Below are 24,128 nucleotides of genomic sequence, written 5' to 3' on the forward strand. Positions count from 1 at the left end.
GTTCTCCTAACAGTACCTAGTACATAGAAATTACCTTGTAAATGCCAATTATTATTTACGATATAAGGACAGAGACTAAATTGTATTTGTCATGTGTTTCCTCTAATCCAAGCACAATGTCTGCTGTAGGATAGGTACCCTAAAAATGCACAAAATTATTTTTCATATCACCTATATTATTTTAATATAAAGCAAAGCATACAATCACTTATTGAGGAGTGATCAGGTGATGAGTATTGGGAAAGCCAAGAAAATTAACAGCCTGCTTTCTAGAAGCACACAGTTGAGGAGTAGAGACACACAAGTACACAGATCTTTGCCATTTAGATTGATAAATACTATGACACATTTATGCAGAGAATGCTAGGAGAGTTTCTCAGTGGGAACACTGTCCTGGCTCAGAAGGTAGGCACATGAAATCATCAAAAGAGCAGGTATACATGGCTATCAAAATTAGATTGGAACAGGTCAATGCTACTATTAAGAATAAGCAGAAAAGCTAAATTGAAAAAAAATTATGCTTGAAATATTGACAGCTTTTAGGTAAACAGGATTGAAGAAGCCAATATCGCTGAGAGAAGGAAATCAGAGGACCAGGAATAAACATCCTGTAAGTCATTTTTACCCTGAGGGCAAATGTTGATTTTCATGTGAAGAGAGAGTAGGAGAATATGAGAATAAATTGCTGACAGGCAGAGAAAAGAGTAGAAGTTTTAGAAATCTCATAATGTTGTAAAAAGAAAAAAAAAAGAATTTCATCTTAATAAAAGAAGGCAGGATATAAGCATTCAAGAAACCCAGAGCAAGGATATGAACAAGGAAATGAGGTGGCTGCTCCTGTTTGTGTCCTTGAGATTTTTGCCGATTCTTAAGTTGCAGAGAGCAAAAGGCAAAGAAGATATGCAAAAAACTGCTAAAAACACAACAGCATTTTCAGTATTCTTAGTTCTGAAAAGTCAAGGACTTTTAAAGAAAAAGGAGCTTTTATAAATAATCCAAGTTATCAGCTGGGACATCTGGAAGGTTAGAATGCAGAGTAGAGAAAACACAATGGAGAAGGAAGTTTCTAAGAACTGAAACCAGCATCAAATCAGTTCAGGACTTTTTGATTCAGAAAACCTAAGCTTCCTGAACTACCTCTAAAAGGGTAAGTTAAACATTCTAAGTCTAAAAAATTTTTCTAAAATCTATACCATTTCAAATACAATATCTAAAGTTTAATTTTAAAACTTAAAAGGCATACCAAGAAATAATTAAAAAAAGGTTATAAGCAATAACAGAAATAGAGACATATACAATTCAGTTATTTGAGCTATAAGAAACATGCTTTTAAAATAACTAATTAGTGATCAGAAGAGCTTATTTGGAGCTCTCAAAAGAAGACATCCAGACTACCAACAGCCTTGTGAAAAATTCACTGTGTGAATGGCCATTGTCAGTAAGACCAAAAACTTGTGAGGAACATACAGGAAACAGGAAAAAGACATAATATTTTTGAGGAATAGGTGTAGGTAAATGTTTAATAAGCACTGCTCAAAAGGAAGTATGGCAATGTTATGTAGTCTACTGATAGAGAAGATGTGAACATACAATCTGTAAATAATTATGTACAATATTCTCTGTTGTAAATTCCGTAGATGCAAGTGATTCTCTCAAAACACAATATACATTGATTTTTACTCGAATAATTTATGCATAGACAATATATGGCTATAACTGATAACCTAGTAAATTTTAACATAGATGTTAGATGATGCTTTTATTTACAAGATGAAAGCGCACTATTAAAAATGAATATTGGAGGTCCTCCCTGGTGGCGCAGCAGGTTAAAGCACTGCACTGAGAGGCTAAAGCCACTTCCGCATGAGTTCGATTCCCGCCTGCCCCGGAAGAGAACACGTGGTGTGGCAGACCTCTCCTGACCCACCCGTTGCTCCCCTCAGCAGTGTACTTCATCCATCTGCCTGTTCTGCTCCCCACTCTGTCTCTGGTGAAGCCTCTCACCACCCCTGAGCCTCTGGCCTGTACCCCAGTTCTGTATGTACAAATAAATAAATCTTAAAAAAAAATGACTATTGGAAACTTGCTTGTTTGTCAGCAATATAAGCAAATGATTTGCCGCATCAGGTAGTTTTTTCAAATGTTGGATTTTCTGGATAATTTCAACCTTTAAAGGGTCATTAAGACTTGTTTTCTGGTCTATCATATGATTTATCCTAGGAATATTCCAGGTACAGTTGTAAAGAATGGGAGAACTGTGAGTGAAAGACAATTACTGAATAATCCGTAAAACAAAGTGGCAAAGCAACAAAAATAACTCTTAAACTCTAAACAATATGGTGGTTAAAAGAGGGGTGAGAAGGAGGAGGCGAGATAATGTGAGAAATATAGTTACTGGAGCTTTGCTGGAGCATGAGTGAAATGTGCACCCACTGGGGTGTAAAAAAATGAGAAGTGTAGGGACCCTCCCTGGTGGCACAGCAGGTTAAAGCACAGCACTAAGAAGCTAAAGCCACTTCAGCATGAGTTTGATCCCCGCCCCGGAGGTGACCCACATGGAGTGGCCGACCTTTCCCGATTCACCCGCTGCTGCCCTCAGCAGTGTACTTCGTAGATCTGCCTGTTCTGCTCCCCACTCTATCTCTGGTGAATCCTCTCACTGCCCCTGCCTATAGCTTGTACCCCTGTTCTGTATGCATAGATAAATCTTTAAAGAAAAAAAAATGAGAAGTGTTTTGCACATCTGTTAAGTCCAATTATTGGAGAGTATTTTTTCTTTTCTTTCTTTATTAATCTTCTGTCTGGTTGTTTGAGCCATTATTAAAGGTGGGATAGTGAAGTTTACTACCACTGTTTTGTTAACAGTTTCTTCCTTTAATTCTCTCATATACTTTAGACTCCTGATGTTGGGTAAGTATTTATAATCATTATACCTCCTTGGTGAATTAACACATCAGTCACAATCATTATAATGTCCTTCTTCATCTCTACTGAAAGGATTTAAAACAGAGAAATTCTAAAACTAATCCAGAGCCTAGTTTTAACCTAAAGCAGGATAATATACTGTTGGGAGTGTCTGTGAATATTATGAAATGTATTCCTCACCCAAATGCACAAATATGTCTACATATATTGCTTCTTTCTCTAAAATTTCCATAGATATTTAAGTACAATCTCATGAACACACAACTTTGTGCATAATTTCTTCACCTAGAGTGCAGGTACTTAATAGTGCTGTATTGGGAAACTGCAGTTTTATTTCTCTCTATTTGGGCAGCTCAAGCTAAAAAGTTATTTGCCACTGTCTTGACTAAGTTCTCAAATTTGTTTTCCAGAAAGAAAAATAAAACAAAGCAAAACAGAATTTCTGGAATGAAGGTAAATGGTATATCAAAAGCATCTGCCCTTGCCCTATATATATTTTCAAATTGTATATACTGATAACAATATTAACAAATAACAGTTGACAAATTAATTGGCTGTAATATATGTCAGGCACTGTGACAAGGACAAATTAGTATGTGGTTAAATACACTGGATGACCAAGCAAAGGTTTTTGGAGAAAGCTGCATCTGAAATTTTATGAGGGTAGCAATTCCTGCATCTCAACTCTAACTGCAAATGGCGATGAAGAAGTGGATAAAAATACTGTTAATGCAAATATATGCTATCACAGTACAAGTTCCTAACTGCTTTGTCAGGGCTTCTTTACCTTCAAAATTCTATCATTATTCTGATTTCCATGAGTACAAAGTGCAGAGCACAATTTCAAGATTTATGAGTGGTTTGGAAGACTACTGATTTCAGCCTTTGAAAGTTGTCCAATTTCCTCATGCGCATCACCTCTTTCTGGACAGGTTTAGCTCCACTCTCACTGATTTGAGTCTTTTCCATCTCCTCATCTATAATCAGTCCACAAGCATCTGCTGGTCTGTAGTGTGCTTATCCCCATTCCTCCTTCCCGTTTTTCTCCTCACTTCTGTCTCTGTCTTTTTTCTGCTTTACTCTGATGGTTCTGAAACCTTTATCATTCCTATTTGCTTTCAAGTTTCAGCATAGCCTCTAGAGGAAACAATCTCTGAGTTTAACATCTGGGTGAAATGACACTACCATGTGCCCAGATCTAGCAAGCTTTGTCATATTATATTGTGACTGTTATTCATGTTAATAATTATGACTAAATTGGACTTCCTAAATGTAAAAATTATGTGTCAGAACTGTATACCCACAGCTTCTATTAAAGTCCCTGGAATATTATGGGTCATAATATATACATATGTGTATCACACATATATGTAAACATGTGTATGCATGTTTCAATAATGAATGAATCAGTAAATAAATGAAATAACTACTAGTTATGAAAGAAAAGCAGCAAGATAAATTAAGTTCATTTAACTTACCATTCCCAGTTTTGTTCTTAGCCCCAACAACCCACCCTCTGCCTTCTATATAACTTTCTCCAAAAATCATCAAACTGAACATCCATCCTCTAGTTTCTACCTTTCTGCATTCTCTGCACGATGCCCAAAGAGTACTTTTAAAAATGCAAATCCCATCTATTCTTGACTTCCCATAAACTTGGGGTGAATTCCAAACACTCATCATGGTAAAAAAAGTGTTGGAAATAATCTAATTTATTATAAAATGCATGTATGTATAAGTGTGTGCAGTACTTGATAAAATGTAACTCAGAGCAACTCCCTGAGATAGAGCACTACCCTCAGTTTATAAAACTACCTGTTTTAAAGCCCTGTCTTCCTTGTCAACCTTCCTTCTCTGCATTTACTAAAAGTGCCATTGACCTACTGTCATGTTAGATAACAAGATGTGCTCAGAACACATCACACTCTTCCTCTGACATCAAGTCTTCTATATGCCTCAAAACATTCTCTCTCCTGTACTGATACTTCTGTTCCTCATTCACTGGCTAATAGTCATAATTTCAGCTAATGTGTAGCCAGAATTTTCCTGTTCTTGGAAGCCTTGTCTGAGTATCTCCAGACTAACAAATACCCCCATCAGTGTTTCCACAGTACCCTGCTCACATACTAAACAAGATCTTCTGGGACTGATAATTTCCAAAAATGGCTCCAAGTGATTAATGTACCTCTTAAATTTCCCCTTCTGAAATACCCTCCATGAATCTGGGCTGGTCTGGGAGATACATCTAACTAACAGGATGTAGAGGACCTAATCCTGTCTAAGTTTTGGACCTAACTAACCCTTAAGAAGATCTGTCTTTTTTTTTTTTTTTTTTTTCTTTTGTTTTTTTTTGCTTTTGTCTTTTTTGGCCCCCTGAACCAAAAGATAAGAGGTCTCACCACCTGTTAGAAAGACACTGCAGAGAAACCATATGCCAAGAACTATATGCATTTCACAAAGAGAAAAGGAGATCCTGACACATGGAGAGAGACTGAAATACCAAGTGTCCCAGATGAGATGAGCCTTCCAACACGAGAGTGAGCCACCCACAATGGTCTAGAACAACATAGTCACAAAGGAATGCAGTCCTGGCCAACATTAGGGGAAAACACTAAATTCTGTCTACCCACTGAACCACAGGCATAAAAATGACTACTGCTTGGAATAATTATGCTTTAAGATGATATCTTCATGTAGCAGCAGATAACCAGAATAACTTGTCCCCCAGTCACTGAGCAGCTGACAGGAGAATCTTCACCGTATTCACCCTTGTGCCCCTGGGCACTAGGATAATACTTGCACAGAGTGGTTCTTAATAAATTGAATATGATCAATTTGAAAGATAAAAAAAATACCCCCCAAAATCCTGTTTTCACACTTTTAATTTTGAGACTGTTCTACTACTTTACTTAGTTAGGAACTTAAATTATCTCTGTATAATCACATTAATCCATTTGAATGCCCTAACCTCACTGCCCAAATTTCTCTCATTAGTTTATCATTTCTTTGACTTTGTGTCTCACTAAAATTCGGTTATTAATGCATGGTACTTCCTGTCTCCTACTAAAGTATAAAATCCATAAGACAAAGGAAGGGTTTTTCCCCCACTTGATCACTGTATTGATTCAGCCCAAGTGTCTAGAACAATGATTGGTAACAGCCAATGTGCCATATGTGTTGGTTGAATTTAGTCATTATTCACATAAACCATGCTTTAAAGAAACAAAGACATAGAGAACGCATTTATATTTTGGAATAATACCATGTGATCTGAGACCTGAAAATCGACATCTGTGTGTTTTGACAATTACTGAAAAAGAAATGCATGATAATGAGATAATGTATATAAAATGCCCTGACCTCTTCACAATAAGTTCTATGTAGATGCAGAATATGAGATTTCTCCCTTGCCTTGTGCCTTATTTCAAGTGGCAGCTATTTCTTAGACACTCATTATTTTTTGTTAGAAAATAGAAATTCAAATTAATGTAGAGGAATGTACATGCCTTAAGTATTCTCTGTTTCTACAGAAACTCCATGGTACCTTATGTAACAAAAACTGCTTTATATTACCATATACCAGTCACTGTGCCTTATACAATAAAAATGTCAGAATATAATTAAAAGTAGGAATGTATGTATGCATTTAACATAGTCACTAATTCATAATAGATATTTGAAAGATGTCTGATGAATTAGTGTGAGGGGAATATTAAACTTGCATATAAAAAATTAATAATGTTTATTATTAAGACAATTACCACTATTTTAATAGTGGTCTTTAAGATAGGGTAGGTTAAAAAATATGCAATGAAATATTACTACCAATTTTCTTACCCTATAGATCTAACTATATGAAGCACACTTTTAGTCTTAATACTAATCATTATTAGGGTTCTAGGTGGAGAAAGCTCTAGAGCTCTTTATAGAATACCATTTGCAAAAAGTGATCATATAAGATGTTGAGCAGGTCACCAAAATGTCCCACAAGTAAGTCAATGAGTGATCTTTCATAATACTTATTTTGAGAGACACATCCAACATTGCTGCCCTTACCCTACTGGATAGACTGTGAAGTTACCTTAAAGAGAATAAACTTGTTCTCCTCTGCTTTACATTGTTGGAGGAATAACCCATAACAAATAAGCAGAAATGGAGGAAAAGAAAGTATAGAAAGATTATCATATCAGCTATAATTTATTTGCTATATTCAGAAATATGGTTATACAATATAATATCTATGATATGTAACATCTATGTATATACACACAGAGAGAGTGAGAAATAATTTTAACTATATATTATATAGTATTTCAGGTAAAGGTTTCATGTCTTTGACATTTTTATATTTTAAATATTTTACAGAATTTTTAGAGTGGTTAATAGGCAACTATCATATGATAATCATTGTTTATCATAGTTGGTATAACTCCTCTAGATATATTAACTTTCTCATCAATTACTGAGGGAACTAATTGGGTATAATTTAGAATGATATGTGCCACAAAAGTCATCAATGCTGTAAAGATAGGAGAAAAGATAATAAGATGGATGAAAATGAACAATAAGGACGAGACTCATGGAGTTTGGAAAATGAGCAAAAGAAGAAAATGAATTAAATTAAGAAATAGCAAAATGGCAAACCTAAAATATTAATAAGTGACAAAAAGATCCATTTGAGGAAACAAAAGAAGAAAGAGTTCTAGAAGCCCCACAGAAGAGAGACTAATGAAAATAAAAATAGTTTAATACTTAAGAGAAGTAAGGAAATTTATCACTGGATAAGGGACCTCAAATCTCAACCACAGGAGGCAAGGGGGAGAAGAGCCAGTACATAAACAAGCATTAATCTTTTCTTTAAGAAATATAAACTTCAGGGTCCTCCCTGGTGGCGCAGCAGATTAAAGCATAGCACTAAGAAGCTAAAGCCACTTCAGCATGAGTGCAATCCCCACCCCTGAGGTGACCCACATGGCACTGCAGACCTCCTGGGACCCTCCTGCTGCTCCCCTCAGCAGTGTACTTCGTTGATCTGCCTGTTCTGCTCCCCACACTGTCTCTGGTGAATCCTCTCACCCTCCGCATCTCTGGCCTGTACCCCATTCTGTATAAATAAACAAATACATCTTAAAAAAAAAAAGAAAGAAATATGAACTGCAAAGCTCTGCTAACATATTATGAATAAATCAAAAACACAAAGTATGATCTTCTCTTTCTAAGTTGGCAATATGCTGGAATAGCAGTACCTGCACTTTGCATCCTAGTTGTCATTTTAAGTTTTCAAGCTTTCTGAAGAGTTCAATCTCTTTTTTTGAAGTATAGTGTACAAAAGGAGAGATCATATGATTTTTTTAAAATAGTAATAATTCAATCAGTTTCACCAAAATATCCAACACATTTTATAGAACAAATTAAAATAGGCAGGTTGATGGAAAAATTTAATATTTCATTATAGACAGAAGTAATTTAGACTTAGATATTAGAGAGCTGAAAGCCACAGTGCATATTCATATAAAAAATAAATACATTCACACTGAAATATTTAGAATATATCAATTAAATGCAAATCGCAAATCAAAAAGATTGCTAATTTACAGAATTACTCAAACATTGTTAAACTTGCAATATAAAATGTCACTCATCATTTAATCTACTTTGTATCATAAAATTACTAAGAGAAGTTACTTATAGAGGCTACATTGCCTTTTTATTGGTTTCAGTCCCCTATTCCTGAATTGGTGTTATATTTATTGACATGATAATGGTCCTGATATTTAAAGAGGTAGGGCCAACTGACATAGAAAAATCTTAATTTATCAACTGAAAAAGAAGACACTTGCTTACAAGGAGAAGCACACAGACTGAGAGCTACCAGGAACTCTGCAGAATGCCCCCCTCCATTGTCAGTCTCCAGAACATTGCCAAAATTTTTGAAATTTTCTTCAAGATATTTCTACTCAAATAGTCAAAGTAAGGTCTGTAAGATATTTACATGATGACCAAGAATAATCTAAAAAAGGAAATGAACTGAAAAGGATCATTTTATTTACTGCAAAATTATAACTGTAAAATATTTCATTATTCTCAAAGATTTGCTCACACTTGAGAATTATCAAAATAGTGATAAGGGCATTTCATCATTAACATACAAAATTCCCTATTTCCATATTTTCTTAAATATGAGCAGGTTAATTTTTGTGTGTGTGTCTGTGTGTGTGGGTTTTTTTTTTTTTTTTTGTAAATATTGGAGGTTTTTGTGCCTGGCTAAAATATAACACATAATTATAATTATTCCCTTACTTTAAATATTTAAATAGTCTTGAATTTGCTATAAAATGAAGACTATTTTAAAACCGTGTTATAAAAATATTACATTATCTATGTGGGACTAGAATGTTCAAACTTTCTACAATCTAGACCGTGCAACATGTAAAAGCAGCATCTAGACACCAGAGAGAGCTTGTATGTCAAATCAGTGCTAGCATATTCTGAAGCTTTCTGTTATACAAAACATTTTCATTCCATATATTTAAAAAGTGCTATAACATTTTCAAAGCAATTTTTGGAAGATGGTGTATAATATACATTCTTTTCCCTAAGATCACATTGAACTTTTTTTTTTTTTAATATTTATTTGTGCATACAGAACTGGGGTACAGGCCAGAGGCTAGGGGTGGTGAGAGGCTTCACCAGAGATAGAGTGGGGAGCAGAAGAGGCCGACTGACAAAGTGCACTGCTGAGCGGAGCAGAGGGTGGCTCAGGAGAGGTCTGCCACACATGTGGTCACCTCCAGGGCAGGCGGGAATCGAACTCATGCAGAAGCAGCTAAATTCTCAGTGCTGTGCTTTAACCCGCTGCGCCACCAGGGAGGGCCCACATTGAACTTTTGTTAAGGAAACTGTTTGCTCTTTTTCTCCTAACTATAATTATGATCTAAAAACTTGAACATAATCAACATAACAGAAAAATGTGATGAGACAAAAGAGCGACTGTAAAACAAAAAAAATCTTCAGGGTTAAATTCTGGTGGTATAAAGAATTAAAGTTGGCAATGTGAGTCAGTAGTCAAGTTACAAAAGAATAGCTATATGTCAGACATGATTCTGTGGATACAACATGAACAGAAAAAGAAAAAATCCTTTATCACATTTATATTCCAATGGGTGAGAACAAAAAACAAAATATTCAAGTAAGGTAAAGAAAATATGTTACAGGGCAGAATAAAGTGAAGAAGATACCTAGAGCTCATAATTCATTGGGAAGATGATATTACAGCAAACTTTGGAAGGGGACAATGTGACAAGAAATTTAGCTAAGAGTATTTTAGGCAAAGCCAAAAACACAAAGAATTTTGAAGCGAGTGTATGTTTGGCATGTTTGCATAGAAGCAAGAAGTGTCAAGTAGCATGGATGGTCTTATAAAAGAATTTACATTTTATACCAGGAAATGGATAGGAAAGTTTTGCACTCAAAAGAAAATGATCAAACTCTGATTTCAAAAGGATGACTTAGGTTGAGAATATAATCTATGATAGATAGGAAAGAAAACAAGAATGGAAGCCATGAGATAATGATGCCACTTGAATACGTTAGGTAAATGATGTTGGTGGTTTACACTAGGAGTGTAGATCTGGAATTGGAGATCAAATTCTAGATATGCTTCAAAGATGTAACAGACACATAGGGGAAAAAAAATAACAAACTGTGAATTAGAGAAGGAAATCATCAATAAATTCCAAGTATTTTAGTGTGAGTAACAACTAGGATGGAATTGATCTTCAGGTAGAAAAGATTACAGTTGAAATCCTGTGCTAACCCTAAGTGGCCTGTTCAGCCATCATTTTGTTACCTGTAGTTCTGTATTCCCATACACAGTCAGAACTGCCCTTCAGAAACCTGCAAAGAAATCATAGAAGCCAAACCTTACAAGGTACCTTTCAAATCAAACAAGAGCAGAAAGCTTGATCACCCTGGAAGAGTATGCATCAAGAGGTGTGAGCAGTAATGCCTGAGGGGTGGAAAGGGGGATGGGATAGGAACTGGGGTGGGAAGAGTGCACTGGACTGTGGTGATGGCACACAGGTGAATTGGTGGTGGGAAGCCCATGGGGATTACAACTGAGATGAAAAAATGCATACAATGAAGAAAAAAAAAATATATATATATATAATTTTTTAAAAGCCAGGAACTTTCTCTTCAGAAGCATCCTGCATTATGTAGCCTTCACCATGACTCCCATTATTTTATCAGTGTGATGTTGCCTGATGCAACAATATGGGTTTTATTTTTATTCATTCATTCTCTCTTTTGTGGAAAAAAGTTTACTTTTTGGTGCATTTGATGTTTATTTTGTGTCCAAGTGGAAATGTCAAATAGGCATTTGGGAATATTAATTTGGTGTTAAAGGTAGAAGTCTGGTTAGAGATATAAACAAGTCATAATTGCATAAATATACAAGTTCAGATGATGTCACCAAATGATAAAAGAATCAAATGGAATCTGCATACAAATGGTATTATACTTCATATTCAAATGGAATAAAAAGATATACTTATTTTTTAAATTTTACTTTTAAAAAATATTTATTTATTTATACATACAGAACTGGGGTTCAGGGCAGAAGTATGGGGGCAGTGAAAGGCTTCACCCAAGACTAAGTGGGGAGCAGAACATGAGATCATGGAAGTACAATGCAGAGGGGAGCGGGTGGGTCAGGAGAGGTCTGCGATGCCATGTGGTCACCTCTGGGGCAGGCAGGGATGGAACTCATGTTGAAGTGGCTTTAGCTTCTTAATGTTAGCTTTAACCCACTACGCCACCAGGGAGGGCCAAGATATTTATCTTTAATTAGCAGCTCAGTTGCACACATACTTTCATATATGAGTGTTGTATTTAAATAAACTCTACAATGACTACCAACCACTAAAAAGTTATTTTTCAGAAAGTCAGTAGTTGTGATATAATATTTAAATACAACTTAAGAAGCAAACAAAAACAAAAAAACCCAAACTTTCCAAACTGCAAAGTACTCATAACTCTAAATGGCATTAAAATTCAATGAATTAAAATATATATATATATATATATATATATATATATATATATATAAAACAAAGAACAAGAAATTCACTTTAAGGCAAACAAAATAATTAATTTTAAGTATTTCTAGAGATGAAGACTGGTAGAAATTTGATATCAGTAGACCTCTAGTGGTTATTAAAGTAATTGATGATTTTACAATTTCCATGTTTTATACTACCTCTTTCAGCATTAAAAAAAAAAAAAGTGTTCAACTGTTGAACTACCTAATTTGGAAAACTGCAAATGGTAGAAAATATCTAGTCACATCTTTGGAAAATCAAACAGCACAACACAACAAAATTCCTAAGTCAGTTGGCAGAGCACCAAAAAAATTTATATTTTTATACTTGAAATGACTATAGATTTTTAAATCTGTGATTTTCCATTGCCATTATAAAATCACTTCCATGTAAAGAGAAATCTAGTACATATTTGTGTGTTACCCCTTGTCTCAATTAAGATGCATTAGCATATTCTTGAAGCTAGCATGTTTTAATCAAAATTTCAATATGTGAGCAGTGCATACATAATTTCACTTGTAAGGAAGACATGTTTTCTTTTTATATTAGAATTTAAGAAACGTTGACTTGGAGGACAATGATCATTGACCTCTCAGCTGGTCAGGTCATAGCAATTCACCTTAAGTGAAACTAAATTGAATTCTAATTGAAACTGAAATGTCTCAGGTGAATTTAATTACCTTCTTCCAAATTTAAGTCCTTCTTATAAAAGATAATTTTGCTCTTTATTAACCATTGGCAAGATGCAAAAGATGTCTTCAAGCTACAGTATTCTTCAGGTGATTCTAGCTGTAGATAGAGAAGGTCCCCTGAGACAGTGATCTGCATCCTGACTGCCAACATTTTAGTAAACTGATTAGCTCTTACTAATGCGCTCTTTTGCCAAATATTATGAAATAACTTATTTTAAAAAGGGCAAGAGAAGACAAAACATTTAATAAGTCATGTTCAGGACAAACTGTGTGTGTACAGTTGACAAATTAAAGTGAAAAAACAATAATTATCAATACTCATAAAGTATCAAAGTACATGGAATAATCTTAAAACATGTGACCTGGAGAAGGATTTCTAAAATATCTAGTGATGACTTATAAAGGAACGTAAACACAACATGAACCAGATATCCAATGACCTACAAAAGAAAGTTTAGAGAGGAGAAAAATTGATCAGCATGGTATATTTAAAGTTAACTGCACAGTATCTTAGAATTGATAGTTTCTGGATTCTGTTCCCTATTTAATAATGTTTACTACTAGCATTTTCTCTCCACTGAGGAAGGACTGGTATAAGTTGAGATGGCACCAACCCAAGTGTACAGAAAAGGGGCACTCTCTTTTTTAATTGAATTAAATTTGCTCCACTCTGATCAGGGAGGAAATCAAAGCCAAATGAAGTCAGCTCAGTCATTTCCAGCTAAAACTCAAATGTTTTTGTATAACTATTCAACCTCTCTCAGTCAGTATACCACATTCCCCTCCCCCTAATGAGTCTACGTGACAAAATGCTGCATGAAGTGTGGTGTAGATGAGAAGGAAGTAGAGGTCCGCTGGTTCTCCCCTTATAGTCCTCTAAATAGGAGCTACTTTCTCACTGATGCCTCCCTTTGTTGACTTCTGCTGCTGACAAGTCCCTGCCAGGGCTTCCAAAAGAGACAGAATCAGGACTTTTTCATCCCAAATACAGAGATTCTTTCAGTTCATCAGACTTCTCAGCTACTCCAATCTGCCCCCCATCCATGGTGCAGTCTGCGTCTCTGAGACTTCCTCTTAGCCAAACGCCTTATGCTTTTGCAATGGCGCTCCTCCGATTCCTGTGATCCTTTGCATTCTAGGTTTTTCCCAAAGAACCTTTCTAAACCTCTCGTTCCGATATGTTGTTGGACTTTTAACTTTTGTGTCAGGAAAAATTCTTCTATGGTTATGCATTCTTGTTCTTTCAAAACTTATTTATTCAGATCACAAGCAATTTTCTCCTATTTAGTCAGTTTTTTAGAATTCTAGTCTAAGTTGGGATCTTGCCAGTGAAAATCATGGTTTTAAAAAATGTATATCCATGCTAATAATATTAAAATATCTACTTAAACAATGAAAAGTTAAGGAATGCTTGCCATTTGTAATAACATGGGTGGAACTGGAGGAGCTAATGCTAAGTGAAGTAAGTCAAAAGAGGAAAGACAAATACCAGATGGTCTCATTTCTATGCAAAATCACACCAATCACAAATCCTAGAAATCTGCCGCTAACACTGACTATAGAAAGGGGGAGATGGAGCAAAGAAGGGAGAGGGTACAAACAATGTTGGAGGATTATGGTGCTTTAGTGGTCGTTGCAGTGTGGTAACATCCACCCAAAGGGGAGTGATCCTATACCTCCAAATAACATACAGTGATATAAACCAATGCCATCTCAACAAAAATTTATAAAAAGCAACACTAAACAAAAATAAAATTCAAAAGGATAAGCAAAAGTACAGACAGGAAAATTTGATTCCATTTCTTTATCACTTTCAAACCACCTCCTTTGAGTATTTATCTTTATTAGTTTCAAAAGCTTATTGTTCCTATAATAAATTTCTTCCAAAAATAACCTTTCATTTCATACCTTTAACTTAGTACTAGAGCTAGAAATATTCCATATAAATTAAGAGGTTTGGGCCCTCCCTGGTGGCACAATGAGTAAGGACGCAGCACGCAAGCTGGCCACAGCCGCTTCAGTGCAAGTTCCATGCCCCGCGTTGGAGGTGACCCACATGGCGAGGCAGACCTCTCCTGACCTGCCCGCTGCTCCCTTCAGCAGTGTACTTCCTCCATCTGCCTGTTCTGCTCCCTACTTGTCTCTGGTGAATCTTCTCACCCCTTCTGCAACTTTGGCTTGTACCCCATTTCTGCATGCATAAATAAATAAATTTTAAATTAATTAATTCATTTGTCTATCATTTTCTAGTTGCACAGTATTCCAATAAATGGGTTTTTATTCAATAAACTATGTATACTATTTAAATTACTTCCACAGATTCCTATTAAAGTTGATCTTGTGAAAAAAACATTTTTCAAACAAAAGCTAAGATTACTAATCTTTAGTATTTATACAATTTTAATATCCTGAATAACACTTACATTATTCTTATAAAGAAAATTGGATAAGTCTTCCTATAGAGAAACAAATATAGAAGTTGTTCTTTTTACAGATTAGCCGGCATGTTTACAATCCTTACACTAAATACATATACACATACCTCTCATTTCACCAAAAATCACAGTATTTCATGCAAATTTAATAAACTTTATTGATCTATCTTTTTCTTTTTCATAAATGCAAATAATTTATATTTATAAATGTAAAAGGTTTATTTTATTTTCAAAGTGTAACCACATTGGGTAGGAGTAATATCTCAGTATATGTCTTATTAACTTAATATGATAATTTGCTCATTACACAGTTCTTTTGAACATTCTTTTTATTAGATCAAGATGAATATTACTGTTATATATGCTACATTATTTTAAGATATGTGACTTGTATGAATATTATTCAAAATTGCTTATTCCTAGATGCTTTTTATAGGAAAATGTAACTATTTCAAAAAGTGTACACCTTCTTGTTCATACAAATCAAAGCTGAAATGTTATCCCCCAAAATGCTTATAAGATAAATAACTATTGGCATGAGTGGATGGTCATGAATGGAATGTTTTTACCCTTTCTGCCAAACCTCAATCTTAGTATTTAGAATATAGCATAGCATAACTCAAATAGAAGATTCAAAACAATGAATACAGCAAAAGTGGCTATTCATAATTTCTTTTTGTCATTTCCATGCAGAGAAAGAAAAGAAGGGTATGAAAGAAATTAGCAAATGTCAATTACATCTGTAACAGATAAAAGAAAATATGAAGCTTAAACACAGGGCAATTATTGTCAAGAGATATTTATTAAAATAAGCAGAATTTAAATTCGCTACTTCTATTTTAGAAAGCTAAACCAGACCATTAGATTTCAATGGCTAGAAATAGCATTTTAATTTGTTCATAACAATGCAGAAGGCGAAAGGATATAGGCATGAAAATCAGAAAGTGTGGGGAAACATCTACAAGCAGCTATTATAGACAAATTAAAAAGCACAGGCAATACTAAAATATTAGCCAGAATATTAATTCTCTGGTCAGAAAACAAGAACATGATACAATGGTTGGGCATGCATGGCATACAATAATGTGTCAGCAAGCAGAAGCTACAGAATATAAGTGCAATGTTCACAGAGGTGGGCTTGTGGCTACTTAGAAACCATCTTTAAAGACAGTGCTTCAGATCCAGAGTATATTCCAATCTTGCTTTTATTATATCGTAACAGTTAGGTGGTGATAGGTTAGCTACTTAGCTCAATGTCCTCATCTATACTATAAAAATAAAAATACCTAAAATCCTACGTTATAGGATTGTTGTGATTACCTAAAAATTTCATTTGTAGAATAGTGCATGACATACAATAAACAGCCAAGAAATTTTAGTCCTCATCTGTCCTCACTTTCAGCTGGAAATACCTAAAGCAACTATTTGATTTTAGATGGTTGAATCCTAATGAGAGTTTAGATGTTATTTCATCAGTTCTAAAAGAGAATTAGGCATATGATCTATACAGATAAACAAATTGCTGAGGTTGTTGACATGCATTGAGAGAGTAAGCATTTCCTTACAGACCGTCCTTACAGACACCGATTTAGAATGCTGGCATTGGTGCTCAGTGTACTAAACTCCCCATACTAATTTGATTTTTTTTGATTGCTTTATCACAGATTTTAAAATATGCAGAGCCAAACAGTGACACATTTAATCTTATATTTTATAAGATGCCAGGATCTATTCTCCAACATGTTATTAAGCCATATGAGTAAGCTAAATGCCCATTCTGAAACATGAGTTGATAATGATATTTAATTGCCAAAACCTAAAAATTTCAGAAACTATAATATATTTACATTTAGGGGTCCCAGAGTGTTAATGACATTGCTGCAGAAAGAGCCCTCTGGTATACCCAGATCCTTAGGATAAACTTTAATGAGGCACTTTATTGAAAGAAACAATCAATTTGAAAGTATGAATATACTCTGCCAAAGTCTCTCTCACTATCATTCTCTTTCTCAGTCTCTTTCTTCACACACATATATCTACACATACATAAATATACTCATATTTATATACACAAATATGTTCAAGAAGGAAAAAGGAATAAGTGTTCTTTTAAATGATGCCCAAAAAAAGAGGAAAGAGAAAAGAATGTTAATTTCACATTTTGGCTACACCTTTCAACCTTTATGCTGACCACAATTTCTTACCAAAGGTAAAGAAGCATACAGAGAATGATACTGGATGATTTTTATGGTGAAGACTAGAAGGACAAACTGGGAGAGGGGAAGTATGATCTTCAGTAATTCCCTTTGGCTGTCCAAACACATCTCAGTGTTTGGACATAAAACCACTTTTTAAAGATGGAAGGTCCGTTTAGGATGGAGGTCCTCCATCATTCTTTGATCCTTCTCTCTTGTCTAAGAAAAACACCTAAACCAATTTAGAGAGATATAAAAAATGGAGCCTCATTTAATTTTTTTAAAAAGATTTATTTATTTATGCATACAGAAGTGGGGTACAGAACAGAGGTGCAGAGGTGGTGAGAGGACTCACCAGAGATAGAGTGGGGAGCAGAACAGGCCAACTGACGAAGTACACTGCTGAGGGGAGCAGCGGGCAGTTCAGGAGAGGTCTGTGGCACCATGTGGATCACCTCTGGGTTGGGGATTGAACTCATACTGAAGTGACATTAGCATCTTAATGCTGTGCTTTAACCCTCTGTGCCACCAGGTAGGGCTGCCCCATTTAATTTTATTTGGAAAGACTTTTGCCAGGGTGAAGACAACAGAACTTATTATAGAGAACAAAAGAACCCTAAAGGGACTGCGAGACTGTCCTAGAACTAAATAAAACTTAGAAATATTCAAGCTTCTAATTTACAGATATAGAAATAAATGGTTATCAAACATAGCAATAATTCTTAAAAAAAAAAAAACAACTTGAAAATGAGTGAAAATGAGTTACTGGCAGAACTGGTATAATAAACCAGATCTCAAGATTGAACATCAAGATACTCAAGCTGCCATTCTAATTAATTCACTTTAAGATCTCAGAGGTACCTTAATGTTTAATTGAAGAAGACAAGGAAGATATGTGCATCAGAAACCCCAAAATAAAATGTGAGAAGGACAGAATATTCATTCGCAGGCAAGAAGTCCATTATTTATCAAATGTTTATCAAGAAAGTCTGACTCTGAGGGTTGAGAGCACTTTCACTACAGAAGTAAAACTAAAACTTAGAAATATCTAAGCTTTTTATTTACATATATAAAATAAATGGGGAAGAAATTTCAAAGCATTATTCCAATTCAAAAACAACATTTTACTCTATGTCAAACATTGTACTTGGTTCTGAAGACAGTGTGAAAAGAACAATAAAATAACCTCTGTTTCCTGCCCCAGGTACTCCTTGTCAAGTCAAGAGATGAGGCTGAAAAGAAACCATACTATAAACTTAAAGTAAAAATCCTTCTATTGCATTCATCAGTACTCTTGGACTGTTCTTTCTTCTTATCAATCCACTACCCAGTTATGATCCTTGTATGAACCTAGTATATAAAGATTTTTTTTGTGGTCAGTTTAGCCCAATTTTGTAGCTGTTTTATCTCTATAAAGCTCTCATTCACCACCAAAAGCCCTAGTCAACACTGAAATTATTTTCACCTGAAGAAGGAAGTTTTTTTTTTTTTTTAAAGTAATAACTAGCTGACCCACAGTAACAACAAGAAAGTTGTAAAGAAACAAGTATTACATAGATGTGTAATCAGGTCATAGGAGATACAAGCAAAAACTTAGAAAAAGGATTGTTGTTCAATACTTTCATCTTGGAAAAATTCAGGTGACTCTGATTCTCTTAAACAGAAGAGCATACAAATTTACAGGCTCAAAATTAATTTGAATGAATGCACATGAAATACATATATTATCACTCTAGTGTTCTGTGGGTTTTTACCTTACTTATGCTTTAGCAGACAGACAAAACTCAATATTCAATGATTAAAAAGTCTAATATCTGCTAATTGGTCTAATAGAATTTTGACATCTCCTAGAAGTGATTAAACATTGAATATCAGATCCATATAAACATTTTTGAACCAGTGAACACTGCCATAAAATAATAATAAAAACAAGCCACAGGATCAATACCCCAGTACAAAGAACTAACCAGAAATAAAATTCCAAATAAATACAACATCCTTCATTGATCAACTTAGATTTGCTAAGACAAGCTTGGAAACTAGCCAGTTTACCCTAATTTCACAATATCCTGGACCCAGCTAAGATTGACTAACCCTAAAGTGTACAGGCTTCAGACAGAAATCAGTAAGCTAAATTTCTAACCACTCACTCATCTATTAAAAATAATCATACACGGGCCCTCCCTGGTGGCGCAGCGGGTTAAAGCGCAGCACCGAGAAGCTAAAGCCACTTCCTCATGAGTTCGATTCCCGCTGGCCCCGGAGGTGCCCACATGGCGTGGCAGACCTCTCCTGACCCGCCCGCTGCTCCCCTCAGCAGTGTACTTCGTCGATCTGCCTGTTCTGCTCCCCACTCTGTCTCTGGTGAAGCCTCTCGCTGCCCCTGAGCCTCTGGCCTGTACCCCAGTTCTGTATGCACAAATAAATAAATCTTTAAAAAAAATAATAATAATCATATACGTATGTAATATCAGTGAAATGTCATAAAACAAAGTTTGACTTGCATAAAGTAAATTTACAAATAATGTGCCCCAAAGGCAAGAAGAAAATAACATTCCCTATAAAAGCATATTTTCCATACTTATAATCTAAATCAAATTGCTATTTATTTTGCTTTTGGAAATAATTACTGCCTAACAATTTCCAGTGACTAAATACACACACCCATATAATATTACAAACTAATCTGGCAATCAAAAAAGTATCTATTTTATAGTAATATTCTTTCCAATTATTTGTTTTCTTTATATTACTTGTAAAGTAACTTTATATTGCAGCAACTTATGATATAATCATGTTTAGAAAATTATGATATAATCATGTATAGAAAAAAGGGCATAAAGCTTTCTGAAACTTCGTCAGCTTAACTGTCTCAACCCAGATTAATTCAATAAATTCATTATATAAATTACTAAAATCCAGGCATCAGAACAACTTGAATTAAGGAAAGGAGGAGCACTGTGTCATTTTTGAGGCATTTTAAATCCAGAAATATATGTACTTAAAAATTGAGGACAGGTCCTCCCTGGTGGCGCAGCGGGTTAAAGCACAGCACTGAGAAGCAAAAGCCACTTCTGCATGAGTTCGATTTCTGCCTGCCCCGGAGGTAAGCACATGGCGTGGCAGACCTCTCCTGGCCTGCCCACTGCTCCCCTCAGCAGTGTACATCGTGGATCTGCCTGTTCTGCTCCCCATTCTGTCTCTGGTGAATCTTCTCACCCTCCACATCTCTGGCCTGTCCCCCAGTTCTGTATGAATAAATAAATCTTAAAAAAAAAAAATTGAGGACAATAACACCACCGAGAACAGTCAATAATGGAAGTCAAAGACTTTATATAAAAAACTTTCATTTTACCACTTCTGCTTTATGGAAAATTCCCTAAAACATCAATAAAAACTAAAGGAAAATGAAGTTGTTGAACAATGAAAGTGACTTACATGAGAAAACATAATGACAGTAGGGAATGTAGTGCTCAGCCTAAAATTTTTTAAAAGTGTTTCTAATTAAATTCACCATCATAAAAAATTAATCACTAAATTTAATTTCTTATTAATATGATGTTTTACAAAATTTGTATTCAAACATATTTTATTAGATTTTCTAACTAAATCAAATGAACAGTATTTACTTTCATTGCTGGTTTATGGGCTTTGATAACTACATGAAACTATTCTATTCAGGTAAAATATATATCATTTTAGTAACAAACATTTTTACTAACATTTTATTCACTTAAACATGGAAAAGTAAAAAAATAGTATAGCTAAGTTTTTGCATTTGTGTATATTCAGATGTTGCCACCCAATCTTGGATGTGTTCCACTGAAAAGTCCTTACCTTCCAATTACTTGCCAGATCAATCCATACTATCCATAAGAAATTCCTATTATAGGCCTTGTACCCAGAGTCTCCAATGATCTGAGGAAGAGGGATACAAACTAAAAGGCTCTCTAGTACATATGCTTACTTCTATAAAGGCAAGAACTTTCCAAGTTCTTGGCTAGATACTCCATAACCTCAGATGAACGGTGTTATGTGTGCATTTATACCACTGTTTAAGATTGTGTACCACATGAAGATGAGGACCCAGCCTTTGTGGTCACCATTTATACATCTCACAATATATAGGAAGCTCTACGAGAAGACAATGTTGTCTGAAATGGCAAGATGCAAAATAGTGCAAATGATATAAATCTGTTATAAAACATAATGATGACAAAATCTTCAGAGATTGTATGTTTATATACAGAGAAAAAGAAGGAATGACACAGTAATTGTCAATATAACTTAACTAAGGGAGTGTGATTGTCAGAAGAAGGGAGAAAAGTGAAGGGAGCACAAAAGGTATGTAAAAATCATAGGGCAATTATTATGGTGAAAAGTTATATTTTAATCATTTAAGTAATGGAGCATTTAAGAACTATCTCAGATGGAGCAAGGAAAATCAGAAAACATAGAAGATCCATTAATTTATGGGGTTTTACATTCCAGAATAAAACAACTAATAAATAAAAAAAATAAGATTTTGTATAGTAACACATCTTCTGAAAAATGTTAAGATTTAGGCAATGGAGCAAGATAATTTTGAACTAATTGAATTGGGGATTCATCAGGGTAGAAAGGGTATGAAATTCAGAATTCACTGGTATCATTTAGAAAGTAAATGGAGAAAAGGCAGAGAGTAAAAAATTCTACCCTAAGGAGCCCTGACATTTCTAGAATAGCATAAGGAAGATGAACCTCCAGAAATGATCAAGAAAAAAATTTCCTCAGAAAACTAAGGGTTGACTTTTCACGTTAGTGTTAAGGTTGGAGCAATGAATTCAGTTTCATAAAAAATGCTGGCAAAATATTCATAAGAGCAGGTGAACTGGAGAAGTAAGGATGAAAAATTATATAAGATGAGACAAAAATAGTAGAGTGAAGAAGTATAGATGATAGGACAGCTTTCAATGAGTTTTGCTGTAAAATGTGGTGCAGAGAAATGTAGCAATGAATGGAGAGGCATAATAAGATTTATGAAGTCTTTCCCAAGTGATGATATTTATGAAAGGCTTAAGTATAGGTTGGGGAAAGAACAACAGTATTTCCTTACACTTGAAGAATACATCAGTATATGATGACAGTGTTTTCCCCTAAGTGTAATTAATCTTAGAAATTATTCCACAGTGAGTTATTTAAATCAATATAGATTTATCTGACATCAGTTATCTCCTAGATAAATGTCCATAACTAGCAAAAACAAAGAAACTACAATTTGTATCCGAGTTGACATATTCACCTTATTTATTATTATCCAAAATTATAGAGTAGAAAAGATGTAAAAACATGAAAAAATAAATTAAGAGTAATAGGCAACATGTCTTTATATATTGTTACATATTAGTTAGATCAAAATAACAGCTCAATCTTACAAATTTCCTAAAATATGTCATTTCTACTGCAATAGCCTTTATACTATGTATGCAGTGAATAAAATGTTTTTAAAATCAGTGATGATCAATGTACCATTTCTTTTCCTTTATTCCATTCCACTGACATGCTTTAGACTTACCTAAAATGAGAAAAATATAAGTCCCTTACTCAAACATACCTGTTTTGGTACTTTGTGTGTACTAGAAACTAGGAATTTCTTAAGCTTTGGCATCATAAACAGGACATTTGCAGCTAGAATTGTAGCAGTCTTTTGCAAACAGCTTTTAACACAATTATCAAAGAAGCAAGGAATTTTTTCCTGTCTACAAATCCTTAAGACACTGTCAGTCAAAAAGTTAACTGACACACCTTAATTATCAGAATAGAAACTTATTTTGAATAAATTGCTTAATATACTTTTATATAGCTCTTAATTTTTATCCAATGATTACCCAAGTAAGGGATGTTTCCCTCAATATACAATTTTATACTTACAAAGACAAAAATCCACAAAGATAGCTTTTAAAAACTGCATACAATATTATCTACCAAGTCTACTTTCTCTACTCAGTTTTCTTCCTATTAAGAGCAGTGGGGATGAAGCAGATATTTTCAATGAACCCAGAAAGAAATAATGATCTTTTATTCTTTTACAACTGAATAAAGTAGTTTATTACCCCATGACAAACATATCAACAAAACAAAATCACTCTCATAAGAATGTCCTTTCACGTCAATTATTTTCTAGTTATAACTTTTTCTTTTAGTAAAAAAGAAAAAACTTCCAAATTTCTCTTTACATCTTTTTTAAAATTCTTAATTCAGTCAGAGGAATTATGACCCAAGAAACCAAAACTGTAACATTCAGCATAGAAATACAAGCTATGTTGATACAACACACTTTAAGTGTGCAAAACAGTAAACTTGAATTTTACAACTAATAGTTGTATCAATCATTTCTCACCTTAGTTTGAACAAACTACTTGAATCCAAAATTAATACAGTAGATAGTATAACCTTAGCAGATAGAGGGAAGGGCCCCATATAAACAGATAAAAACTGACACAATTTTATAAGAGTAAGAGGTGGTGGTGGTTTGAATAAATTCTCACTCAGGTTTTTGTGATTTTGCTTTGTTTATTAGTTTGTGCAGTTTAATAGGCTTACCATCTTGCTGGCCATGAAGTGTCTGTGGGCTTTGCATTCTTTCCTCAAGATTGGAGCTAAGATCAGAGTTCACAGCTGACATCCGTGTTGAATCGCTCATATCAAATTCATCACTTTCTATTAAACTTTCATCCTGAAAGTAGTTATAAAATATCATCATGCATTAAAAATTAGAATATATTCAAATAATGAGCATTT

At 34.4% G+C, this 24,128-nt stretch overlaps 1 protein-coding gene across 4 annotated transcripts in view; it reads right to left on the minus strand.

Moving 5' to 3' along the window:
* NOL4 (nucleolar protein 4) overlaps positions 1-24,128 on the minus strand; it is a 255,115-nt gene that overhangs the window by 142,688 nt on the left and 88,299 nt on the right. For all 4 annotated transcript variants that reach the window (XM_004683823.2, XM_004683822.2, XM_012725972.1 and 1 more), the window contains exon 5: positions 23,931-24,063. In XM_004683823.2, the coding sequence (XP_004683880.1) occupies positions 23,931-24,063 (133 nt within the window). The remainder of the gene's footprint in view (positions 1-23,930; positions 24,064-24,128) is intronic.

This window comes from Condylura cristata, unplaced genomic scaffold (assembly GCF_000260355.1).
Source record: "Condylura cristata isolate star-nosed mole 26May11 unplaced genomic scaffold, ConCri1.0 scaffold00016, whole genome shotgun sequence".
Classification (NCBI taxonomy): Eukaryota; Metazoa; Chordata; class Mammalia; order Eulipotyphla; family Talpidae; genus Condylura; species Condylura cristata.